We start from the raw sequence: 12294 nt of genomic DNA on the forward strand, positions 1-12294 counted from the left end.
TCAGTGTCATTCTTTTTAATTTTAGCCATTCTGGTGGGTATGTATAGTATTTATCTCACTGTGCTTTTATTTCTTGATTACTAATGAAGTTAATGTTTTCCATCTATTTTTTTAGTCCTTCAGAATGTGAATTTATTCTTTGTAGCAGTATAAAAGAAATTTTAAACTTATGTAAAATTAAAATGGGTTGTATTATAACTGAGTCGATTTGATAAAATCACTTCAGATGTGAAGCTAATTTTTTTTAATTTATGACTTTTTCTGCTCACATCTTACAAGAGGAGTGTCTCTTGCTAATTAGCATTTCACTTCTCTCATCCATGTTTGCTCAGTTGATTAAGAAGGCAGAGGAGTATAACTGAAGAAGCATCAAATTGGGAGACAGGAGACTCTGCCACAAAGGCCGGGGGACCATGGGCTGGTCACCCAGTTCCTGGGCCCTAGTTTCCAACTCTGAAAAGAGAGGGTTGGACACATGACTTATAGATTCCCTTCCAGCCTTAATGTCCTAAAATCATGTAATTATAACTTTAAAATATTTTGCGGTGGTAAACTTAAAATCTTTATAAAAGAAAGTACATAATTTAGATTTTTCTGCATTACCTGAATTTCTGTGACAAGATGCAGTCTTTATTGTAGAAAGCTGTTTTATAGTATTCTCATAGAATTATTTGGTTTTATTTTCCTTGGTTTAATTATTTTTGTTTCTTTCTCTAGCACATAGATTTTCCTATACCGTGTCCACTTAGAATGTTTGAAATGCTGGTAGTTCCTGAACAGGAGTACCCTTTAGTTTGTGTTGGTGTCAGTAGAGGTAGAGACTTCAACCAAGTGGTTCGATTTGAGACGGTCAATCCAAATTCTACCTCTTCGTGGTTTACAGAATCAGGTTTGTAATTTTGATGGAATTATTAAGGGTAAAACATATACTGGTTTTATAAGTAGTAAGTTTACTGTATCTCTTATTAAGCAAAAACTGCATACACTGCCAGTCTTCAATAACTATTATTAAACTGGAAGAAGGAAAGTTTACTCTCTTTAAAATAGCTAATTCATATGACACATTTAAAACATTGGCTGGCGGGGCATGGTGGGTCACACTGGTAATCCCAGTACTTTGGGAGGCCAAGGTGAGAGGATCGCTTGAGTCCAGGAGTTCAAGAACAGCCTGGGCAATGTAGCAAGACCCTGTCTCTAAAAAAATTACATATAAGTTAGCTGGGCATGGTGGTGCATGCCTGTAGTCCCGCCTACCAGGGAGGCCAAGATGGGAAGATTACTTGAGCCCAGGAGGTCAAGGAAGATTACTTGAGCCCAGGAGTACAAGCACCATTGTACTCCGCCCTGGGTGACAGAATGAAATCCTGTCTCTACCTAACCAACTAAATCAAGCAAACATTGCCAAAACATGATACTGAGAGCACATACACCAGTGTTTTTATTTAGAAATGAATATAAGGATCTGATCCTCAAAGTCCTGTGTATATTGTTGGTATGTATATTTGGTATATATTAATAAACAATTGTGCATGAACACACCTCTTGCTATAAAATGAGGTATACACCTGGGTTGTTATTTGATTTTGGTGATATGTATTTTAAATAACAGTGTCTCTCGAAGGACACTGAGTATAGGTAACCCGTAAAGTCATATTTGCATTAATCTTTCTTGGAAATAATTAAATTAATATTACAAATCGAATGTCAATTAAAGCACTTTTTTTCTTCAAACAAATAAAAGGGAAATAATTTATATAGACTCAAATATTTTTAATATTTTGATAATACTTTTCATTTTATATGTTTCACATTTCCTTTTTAGAGAATTTTACATGCATCAAATTGTTTTGATTATGTTCATTAATAAGAAAATGAATACAAAATGTATATTAACATAGGAAACATTTAAAACAAAACTTGGGTACTTAACATTTTTGTAACTCTCAGAAATTTTAAGTATTTTATGTACTTTTAAATGGTGTATACCTGAAAATTTTCATTTTACACAACTCCAGTTGCCCTGCCTCCCTGAGGTGATGTTACCTTTTTGATCATATTCCATCACTTTACTAGGAGTATTGGTAAGAGTGATCATTGAGTATGTAGTACGCAGCAGCAATTACCAGACTTGAGCATTCATCAGAATCACTGGGAGACTTGTGACATTGCTGAGCCCCACCCCCAGAGCTGTTCATTTATAGTCTACATAGGACCTGAGAATTTTCATTTCTGTGAATTCCCAAGTGTTGCTGGTGAGGTTGACACAAAGACCATAGTTTTGGCATATATAGACAAACCTCAGCCTGGGCAATATAGCAAGACCCCATCTCTTAATTTTTTTTTTTTTAATTAGCCAGGCATGGTGGCGTGTACCTATGGTCTCAGCTACTCAGAAGGCTAAGTCAGGAGGGTCACTTGAGGCCAGGATTTCAAGGCTGCAGGGAACCATGATCACACCACAGCATTTCAGCCTGAGCAGCAGGCTCAAAAAAAAAAAAATTTCATTTTTGTAAATTCCCAGGTGATGCTAATGGTGTTGATACAGGAACCATGGTTTGAGAACTACATGTATTTACAAATCTCCCACTAATAGAAAATTTGGTTTTTAAAAGAGGAAAAGTTGCATTATAGGATATTTTAAGTATAGTTTGTTTTCTAGTGCAGTCGGCATTCTGTATCCATGTGTTCTGCATTACCAGTAGTATTGACAACAGCCAACATATGCTCTGTTGAGCACTTACATTGTTTGGCACTTGCATCAGCATTTAAACCCACATAGCCTGGCTCAGTCACTACATGTGTATTACAAAAGACGTATCCATTTCAAGTACTGTTATCCTCAGAATTCTTTTTCTTAAATGTTTCCATGCTTTAAGTATCAAAGTTTCTGTAGGTTTACCAAAATTTGTTTGTGTTGTAGATACCCCACAGACAAATGTTACTCATGTAACCCAACTGGAGAGAGATACCATCCTTGTATGCTTGGACTGTAAGTTTTTATTTATGAATGTCTTACTTTAATAAGACTTCTTTTATCTTAGTTTCTGAGTGACTTTTTTTCCTCTAGGTTGTATAAAAATAGTAAATCTCCAAGGAAGATTAAAATCTAGCAGGAAATTATCGTCAGAACTCACCTTTGATTTCCAGATTGAATCAATAGGTAAGTCAAAGTTTTATAATTCTTTGCATTATGAACTCCTTAAAATAATTTATCTGCTAATTATCCAAAATTAAAGATTGATATTATTAAGGTTCTTTTTTTAAAATAAAGGATACGGCTGGGCATGGTGGCTCATGCCTGTAATCCCAGCACTTCGGGAGGCCAAGGTGGGTGGATCACTTCAGGCCAGAAGTTCCAGACCAGCCTGGCCAACATGGTGAAACCCTGTGTCTACTAAAAATACAAAAATTATCCAGGCGTGCTGGCACACGCCTGTAGTCCGAGCTACTTGGGAAGCTGAGGCATGAAAATCACTTGAACCTGGGAAGGGGAGGTTGCAATGAGTTGAGATCGCGCCATTGCACTCCAGCCTGGGTGAGGAACAAGACTCTTGTCTCAAAAAGTAAAATAAAATTAGAGGATATAATAAATATGAGGTCACTATCAGCCTTCATTCTTACACATTCTCTAAAATAGTTTAATAAACTGTAGTGTAGATAATGTTATCTTCCTTGTAAGAAATAATATCATTTCTTTTTTTTTTTTTGAGATGGAGTCTCTCTGCCACCCAGGCTGGAGTGCAATGGTGCAGTCTCAGCTCACTGCAACCTCTGCCTCCCGGATTCAAGTGATTCTCCTGCCTCAGCCTCCCGAGTAGCTGGGATTACAGGTGCCTGCCACCACCCCCGGCTGATTTTTGTATTTTTAGTAGAGATGGGGTTTCACTACGTTGGCCAGGCTAGTCTCGATCTCTTGACCTCGTGATCCACCCGCCTCGGCCTCCCAAAGTGCTGGGATTACAGGCGTGAGCCACCACGCCTGGCCTTGAAATAATATCATTTCTTATAACATAGTTTTGAATTCCCATTTCCTCCAGACTCCTATAGGGTTTTTCTATAAGTACTTCAAAATTTAGTACTCAGTATATCAGATTATGTTTTGGCTGTTGTATCTGCTGATCAGAGAATTTTAAGTATGTGGAAGTTTCTTCTTGTCATTCTCACATTTTGCTTAATAGGAGTTTTTTTCTGGAAAAGGATTTCTGACAGAATCAATATTTTTAAATGACTACATTCAGGAAAAATAAGGTGAAAATTATCTTATATAGGATAGTGCTGGGAAAATGAATGGTGATTAATATTTAACTAGGCACACTTTTTCTGGTGTTCCTTATCAGTGAAATAAAGATATTTGCATGTATGTATATTACCAGAGGGTAAGGCTAAAGGCAGTTAGTTCATTCTTATTCCTGGTTCTGTTTTCTACATTCTCCCAACTAGAATGTCTTTCATCCAACAAACAAATGATTATAATAAGTCAGTTTCAAGGGATATCTGATCAAGATGTTAAATGGAATCTGTTTTCAAAGACATAGCCAGGTTCAAAAAGCAAGATCAACAGCAGAATCTCAAAGCAGTATACAGGTCTGAAGCTAACAGGCCTGCTGGGCTCCAGTTACGAAAGTATCCCACAGGAGATGGAGAACCACAGCCAAGTTCATTGCTTGTGGTACCTGATAATCAGACATGATGGTTTTTTTATCTACCTCCCCCATTAAAGGAAGAGATAATCCCTATCCTGTGCAAACTGTTTCAGACTACAGACAAGGAATTCTGAATAAATCAATGTTTAATACTGATGCTAAAATCAAACAAGATTAGTACAGAAAACAAAAATTATAATCTTATGAAAATCATTTTTAAAAATATAAATAAAATATTAGCAAATAGAATTACACATTAGCAAATAGAATTACACATTAGCAAATAGTAAACTATCCCAGGAAAGCAAGGATGGTTCAGCATCAGAAAATGTATTTATGTAATACACGATACCAAGTATTAAGAGAAAATCATGTAACTCTTCAGTAGATGCCCAAAAAGCATTCAGTAAAATCTGTCATTAATGATTTTTTTTAATAATACTTCTTAGCAAATTGGGAATAGAAAGGAATGTCCTTCACCTAGCAAAGCCTGTTAAAAATATGTTTAATGATCAAATTAATTCCCATTAAAATGGAGAACTAAATAAGTATGTTTGCTATTATCACATTTCATTATTGTCTATTAGATGAGAAAGGGAAAGTATGAGGATTAGAAAGAAAAAGATAAAAAGATCATTTTTTGCTGATGGTATGATTATGTACATAGAATATAAAACCCTATTAATAAACTACTAGAGTTAATAAGAGAATTCAGGGTCGCTGGATATGAGTAACACCAAAGAATAGCTTTCCTAAATAATCATTGAAAAACTTAATTGGAAAAAAGATCCCTTTCACAATGGCAATAAAGTAACATACATAAGAATAAATGAAATCCAAACATTTTTAAGATCATTATCTAGGAAACTCCAAATTATTTTTTTTAAAGACATAAAAGATTCAGCAAGTGAAGAACTACATCATGTCCATGGGTAGAAAGACTTAAATGAGAAAGATGCCAGTTCTTCAGTTAATCCACAGGTTCAGTGGATCTGCAGTAAGAATCCCAACATGATGTTTTGTGCCACTTGATAAGCTGCTCTTAAAATTCATATGGAATGGCTAGGCGCGGCGGCTTATGCCTGTAATCCCAACACTGTCGGAGGCTGAGGCAGGAGAATTGCTTGAGCCCAGGGTTTCAAGACCAGCCTGGACAACATTGGGAGACTCCATCTCTACAAATAATTTTTAAAAATAAAAAATAAATTTATATGGAAGAGCCAAAGACCAAGAATAATAAAATAAATGTTGACAAATCCTTTTCTACCCAATATTGAAACTTACTATAAAGCCATAATGATTAAGGTAGTGTGGTAGCAACACAGGAATAAATAGGTAGAAGAGTGAGACAGAAGAAAGGGCCCAGAAATAGACCCACATGTAAATGGAAATTCATGGCATTATGTATTAGTGGGGAAGAAATGGGCCATTCAACAAATGATGCTGGTACAGTTGGTTACCTGCAGAAAACAAAATAAGATTTCTTCCTCCCTGAATACATGCCAAAAAGTATATTAAAAATGTAAATATAAAAAGCAAAACTAAATCTTGTTCTGTTTATGCCCTGTGCTTCAGTAATTCTATTTATGGGTGTCTACCCTCAAGAAAGGTTTGTACATGTATTCAAGATGTACAAAAATATTTATTGCAAAATTGTTTGTAATAATGAAAAACTAGAAATAACCTCAGTGTTCATCTTACTGAATGTATGAAGGTTGGAAACATTCAATATAAAATTTATATTGATAGTATAAACTTATAGTAATAGTAAAAACATGCATGAGAATGATAAATACCAAATTTATAATAGTGGTTATCTCAGGGAGGAAGGAAAGGCCAGAATTGGGAATAGGGCAGGGTACATAGGGGATGCCAGCTGTATTTGCTTTTATTTAAAGCAAAAATGGCAGAATGTTAGGTTCTGATTGTTGGGTGGTGGATACACGTGTATTTTTATGCTGTTTTCTGTATTTTTCTGTATGTTTGCAGTATTTTATTTTTGAAAATTACCAAAACAGGCCGAACGCAGTGGCTCACGGCTTTAACCCTGGCACTTTGGGAGGGCGAGGCAGGCAGATCACTTGAGGCAAGGAGTTTGAGACTAGCCTGGCCAACATAGTAAAACCCCATTTCTACTAAAAATACAACAAAACTATAACAAAAATATTTTCAGTGAATTTTTTCCTACCAAAAAGATGCATAAGCTCTATATAGTATATTTTTAAACTTTTCAAATGTAAAGATGCCATATAAATATGGAATAGCTGACATTAGTTGTGAATTGAAATATTGCTGTATGAGATAGAGGGATGAAATGATGCTTATCAGTTGAACTTTTGTACTATTAACAGTAATTGAGCTGTTCTTGCCTGCTAGTGTGCCTACAAGACAGTGTGCTAGCTTTCTGGAAACATGGAATGCAAGGTAGAAGTTTTAGATCTAATGAGGTAAGTAAATTATGTCCATTAAGTAGTCACAAGACATTATCAAATTCCACTTCAAACAAGTCGATTCCTAAACGATACAAGTAACGCTTGATTGGCTAACTTTATTAATACTTACTGTATTTCGTCTGTTGATAAAGTCAGTAGCCCATACTCTATGTCTACCTCTCTCTCTCCACTACTCAAACAACTTTAGTGCATATTTAATATGCTTCCAGATAATCACTCTGAAATTTAGAACAAGAACTTGCTAATCTGCTAAAAGTGAGCCAACTATGATTTTCTTTCAACTTTCCCAGAGGAACCCCAGGAGCAAGAGTGCTAGTGCTGGCTCTCTCTGGCCTTAAGCACCTTTTCTACCTTGTACTTCAGAAATAATGACTAGTGCAGACTATAAGTAAAGAGTCCTATATTTCTCTGGAAGCCCACTTGCCTCTTTATTTTCAACATCCTTATTCATTTGACATGTATATAATTCTTTGCCCCCTTTACCTTTCCTTTTTATTAACCTTTAGCTATGCATCTCATGAGTCCTTCCTACCTCACAGAAATAATTTAACTCCAAGCTGTGTGACATATTCAAGTCAGTTCAACATTTATGCCGGAAAGTTCTGAGGTTATAAACATGAACAAGATGTGGCACTTGCCCCCTAGAATGTTACAAGCACGTAAAATTGTCAGAAATTCTTCCAGTACCCCCAAGCCAATCTCAGTCATGTAACTTGGAAGGAAGCTTATTTGTTTCTTAAACTGTCATTCATTAAGCTCAGAGCATTTATTTCTAACAAAGTAAGCAATATACCACAGTGTTCATGAGCCTGGGTTCCAGAGTTGAGACACTAGGCTTCAGGTCTCAAGTTCAGCTAGTTAGTAGCTGAGTGACCTTGGCATGTCGCCTAACTTCTTTCTACCTGTATTTTTTCATCTGTGAATTGAGTTATTACGATTAAATGAAACAAAGCATGTAATGTGCTTGGCCTGGTTCCTGACCTATAGTAAGTGTTTAAAAGGTAGCTGCTGGCCAGGCATGGTGGCTCATGCCTGTACACTCAGCACTTTGGGAGGCCAAGGCGGGCGGATCACGAGGTCAAGAGATCAAGACCAGCCTGGCCAACATGGTGAAACCTCGTCTCTACTAAAAATACAAAAATTAGCCGGGCGTGGTGGTGCGTGCCTCTAGTCCCAGCTACTCGGGAGGCTGAGGCAGGAGAATCGCTTGAACCCAAGAGGCGGAGGTTGCAGTGAGCCAAGATCGCGTCACTGCACTCCAGCCTGGGGACAGAACAAGACTCCGTACCCCCTCCAAAAAAAAGGTGGCTGCTACTATGTTTCTAAAAGTAATCCCCACAAGTGGGCTCACACTTTCTAAAATCACCTGAGGAACTGAGCAGGGAGATAAGAACAGTCAACAGCTAATAAACACTAGTCAGAGAAAGAAAAGCATTACAGACAAATACAGAAGTGGTTTAAAAACTAAAAGGAAAAAGTTCACCCAAAAAGTCACCTGAGAACTACACAGGTAGCCCATCAATACACACCTCCAAAAATGTTAGCTTCTTCTAGTAGGCAAACCCCAGAATATATTGGTAATCACAGTCATGATGAGCCACAGGCGTTGAAGTGAGCGTGCTGAGCATGCTGTTTCCTGCAGGTGTGCTGGGTTACAACAGAAGCTAAGAGTCATTGGTGTTTCCAGAAAATCTAATTGTAGGGGTATTGATGGAATAAATTTAATTTCAAATCCATTTTTTCTTCAGCCTACCAAATTTTGGGGAGATGCTACTGCCCTTCTAATTCATAATATTTTGTGTTCAGTAAGCTGTGAACAGTTGGTTTCTCTTTTTCTTGTATATTTATTCTTAACTCCCCAACTGGTAGGTGGTCACACTGAGGACTTCTTGAAGGATATATGGTCATTAGAAAATATTATTTCAAGAGAATGAGGAAGAAGTGGGAAAGATAATTATTATGTATTGAGCACTTCCTTAGCTAGGCATTATACCCACTAATCCTTATAAGAACACTGCAGGGCACTACTGCATGGTAGATCTTTTCAATCCCATCTTGCATAAGGCAAAACCATTTCTAGCGGATTACATACGTTGCCCAGTAAGTGGGAGAACCGCGATTCAAACTCAAGGCATGTCTGGCTTTTAAATATTTCCTGTTACACTACGTGGCAGCCTTTTAAGTAAAAGAACCAGATCTAAGTAGCTTACTGCTGCCAGTAACCTTGCCATTAGCGTTAACATAAATGATGAAAGTTTCTAATAAATAAAATGGATTTAGTGCTTTGCTTTTAAGTTTTTCCCTTGAAGTCTTATGATTTAACAAGGAAATCATTTTCCTTTGCCTGCATTTCATGATTAACTCAAAATTAACCACATTTCCCCTCGACTAACAAATTGATGTACCTACATGCTGACTTTAACAGTCATGCAGGAATATATTTTCATTTTAGGGATTATGTTTCTTTTCTGTTGAATTATAATGAAGTGCCCATTAAAAATTTTGTGTCTTTAATTTCAGAAATTAAATTTATGTTTTAATTGAACAGGTAACACAAGAAATTTCAGATAGCACAAGAATTTTCAGGCTGCTTGGATCTGACAGGTATGAAAACGGGCTGTATTAAATACATAGCAGTAAACGTGTTTTATAGATCCAGCATGAAACAGATTTCTTTTTCAAGAGAATTGAAATGTCTGCAATATGTTCAACATAGAATTTTTCACACTATAAGATTTCACAAGTCACAAAGTTAGAAAGCCTTTGAAAATGTACCTGGTCTTCCAACTAACAGGAATGTATGGATCTGTCAGTACTAGTTTGCATTAAACATACTGACATCTGATTTGCAGCAGAAGAAAGAGGAAATACCATATGTTAATGAACAGAACTTTTTGTTGTTAATGCCGATAGGATTTTGGAGATCTATTCTGATTGACTGTAAGGGATTGGTCAGAGTAGTGGGAGAAATTATAAAGATAAAGTTATAGGAAATAGACACAAACCTTCTTGGAAGGCCAGAAGGTTTGCATAGCTTCAGTAAAAGATTTGGCTGAAGGCAGCTGTTCACTCTTAAAAGCTTAGGGCATAGATACATAGGAATGTAGAGGAGTTTATCTAAATACCTTGTTTACTCATGTTGTCCTAAAACCAACCTTTGATCATGCGGGCAGGACTGCTGTTTCCTGGGGAGGGCAACCAGATAAATTACCCACAAGTGTGTTGACTCAAAGCCTTTGTCATTAAATCTGTGCCGAATAAATGCCCGCAGGGACAGCTAGTCAGGGCACATGGCTGCTACAACTCTTTCTGTTAGCGCTCTGGCCCCCTAGCCGCTCTTTCACTGAATACCAGTGTCTGAGTACGTTATTCATCCGTCGTGCAGCCTGGGTCTCTGGGTCAGACCCTGGCAATTTAGCTTCTGATTCTTGAACTGCAAATCGTTTTTAGAACTTGTAATAAGAATTAAGTTCCCCCAAATAATTTCTAATATAGGTTTCTCCCCACTTCTGACTCTTAGAAGAACACTGGCCTAGAGATGGGAGGTAGTGGACAGCAAAATTACTTCCCAGAGCTAGAACTGGCCCTGTAATCACAGTGATAGCAAATGATTTCTGCCCACGATCAAATGAGCAGCATTTATAGAGGCACATATTGGAGAAGCAATGGAAAATTTGGGAGCTAACATTAGTTTTCAAGAATAACTTTGTTTTGTTATATGTTTTTTGTTTATTACTTTTAGGGTCGTGGTTTTGGAAAGTAGGCCAACTGATAACCCCACAGCAAATAGCAATTTGTACATCCTGGCGGGTCATGAAAACAGTTACTGAGAATTGTTGTGCTTTGACAGTTAACTCTAGAAAGAAAGAACACTACCACTGCAACATTAATGGAAGCTTGAAGCTGTACAAAAGCTGCAGTAACCTGTCTTCAGTTACTTTGTAATTTATTGTGGCATGAGACAAGATGGGGAAAATTTTGTTTTAAGTGGTATGGATATATTTAGCATATTGAACCACACAAGTGCTTAATTCATTGTTATGTAATCTTTGTACATATAGGCAGTATTTTTTCTGTGAAACTTCATATTGCTGAAGACATACACTAAGAATTTATGTAGATAATGTACTTTTATGAGAGGTACAAGTAAGTGTCTTATCTGTACAGATGTAAATGTTGATGAAAATGCAATTGGGGTTAATATTTTAAGAATTCTTTAGTATATTCTTGGGTGTGGCTATATTACAAAATGGGATGCTGGCAATGAAACAATACATTTAACACTCTTGTATTTTTATTATATGTAATTTAGTAATATGAATATAAATCTTGTAACTTTTAAAATTGTAATGGAGGCTGTAATCATTTTATAATCTTGTTTTTAATTTTAATGCAAGTACACTGGTGTTTATATTTGCACAAAGTATTGATACATGATGTATTAAGTCACAAAAGTAAGCTGTGACATTGTCTATAAGCATTTGGCTCCACAAATGTATTTGGATTGTTTTCTATGTGAAGCAAACCAATTATAATTAACCACGTGTTGTAGTAACTGGTCTTTTTATATTTAAGCAGAATCCTGTAAGATTGCTTGTCTTTGCTTAAAAACAATACCTTTGAACATTTTTGAATCACAGAATAGCGGTACCATGATATAATACTGCAATTGTGGTCTGAATTACAGTATGCACAAAGAATTAATTAGCATTATTAAAGAGTCCTCACTAAACATTTCATATAATCACACTGAAGAACTGTAACATTCCATAGAGTGAAGTGGTTCAAATTTCTCTTGGAATTTTTACTTTTGTTGGCCTTATTTTATGATCCTTTTCATATTTCTTTTGACTTAGAGTATTAATACATGGCCACAACAATTTAGTTACTACCTCATACAAACAATATAATGGTTACTACACATCACAGGAACTTATTTTTGGTTTAAGTCATTTTTGATTGCTTTTTTCCAGTGGAATATGTATATACCAGGTTTTAGCAAAATGCACACTTTTGGCTCTTTTTGGTATATGTTCTTTATATTTTAATGTGAATATATACACTAAGAACAAACTAAATTGTGATTTATGATCTTCATTTATTTTAATTGATAATGGTTTTAAAATATGTTCCTGATTGTACATATTGTAAAATAAACATGTTTTTTAACATGCTGTTGTATAGTAGCTTGTCATCTG

At 36.1% G+C, this 12294-nt stretch overlaps 2 protein-coding genes across 5 annotated transcripts in view; both read left to right on the forward strand.

The window, feature by feature from the left end:
• MAP4K3 (mitogen-activated protein kinase kinase kinase kinase 3) overlaps positions 1 to 12270 on the forward strand; it is a 199830-nt gene extending 187560 nt beyond the window's left edge. For 3 of the 4 annotated variants that reach the window (XM_009237367.3, XM_009237368.3, NM_001133761.1), the window contains 6 exon segments: positions 718 to 889; positions 2921 to 2989; positions 3068 to 3160; positions 7020 to 7090; positions 9645 to 9700; positions 10839 to 12270. In XM_009237367.3, the coding sequence (XP_009235642.1) occupies positions 718 to 889; positions 2921 to 2989; positions 3068 to 3160; positions 7020 to 7090; positions 9645 to 9700; positions 10839 to 10926 (549 nt within the window). In that variant the 3' untranslated portion in view covers positions 10927 to 12270. 4 annotated transcript variants of the gene reach the window in all.
• The window catches only part of CDKL4 (cyclin dependent kinase like 4), a 95160-nt gene continuing 93822 nt past the window's right edge, over positions 10957 to 12294 (forward strand). Inside the window, exon 1 of the mRNA XM_063713453.1 lies at positions 10957 to 11086. The gene's annotated coding sequence lies outside the window, so the exon portion shown is untranslated. The remainder of the gene's footprint in view (positions 11087 to 12294) is intronic.

Source organism: Pongo abelii, chromosome 12 (assembly GCF_028885655.2).
Source record: "Pongo abelii isolate AG06213 chromosome 12, NHGRI_mPonAbe1-v2.0_pri, whole genome shotgun sequence".
In the NCBI taxonomy this organism is placed as follows: Eukaryota; Metazoa; Chordata; class Mammalia; order Primates; family Hominidae; genus Pongo; species Pongo abelii.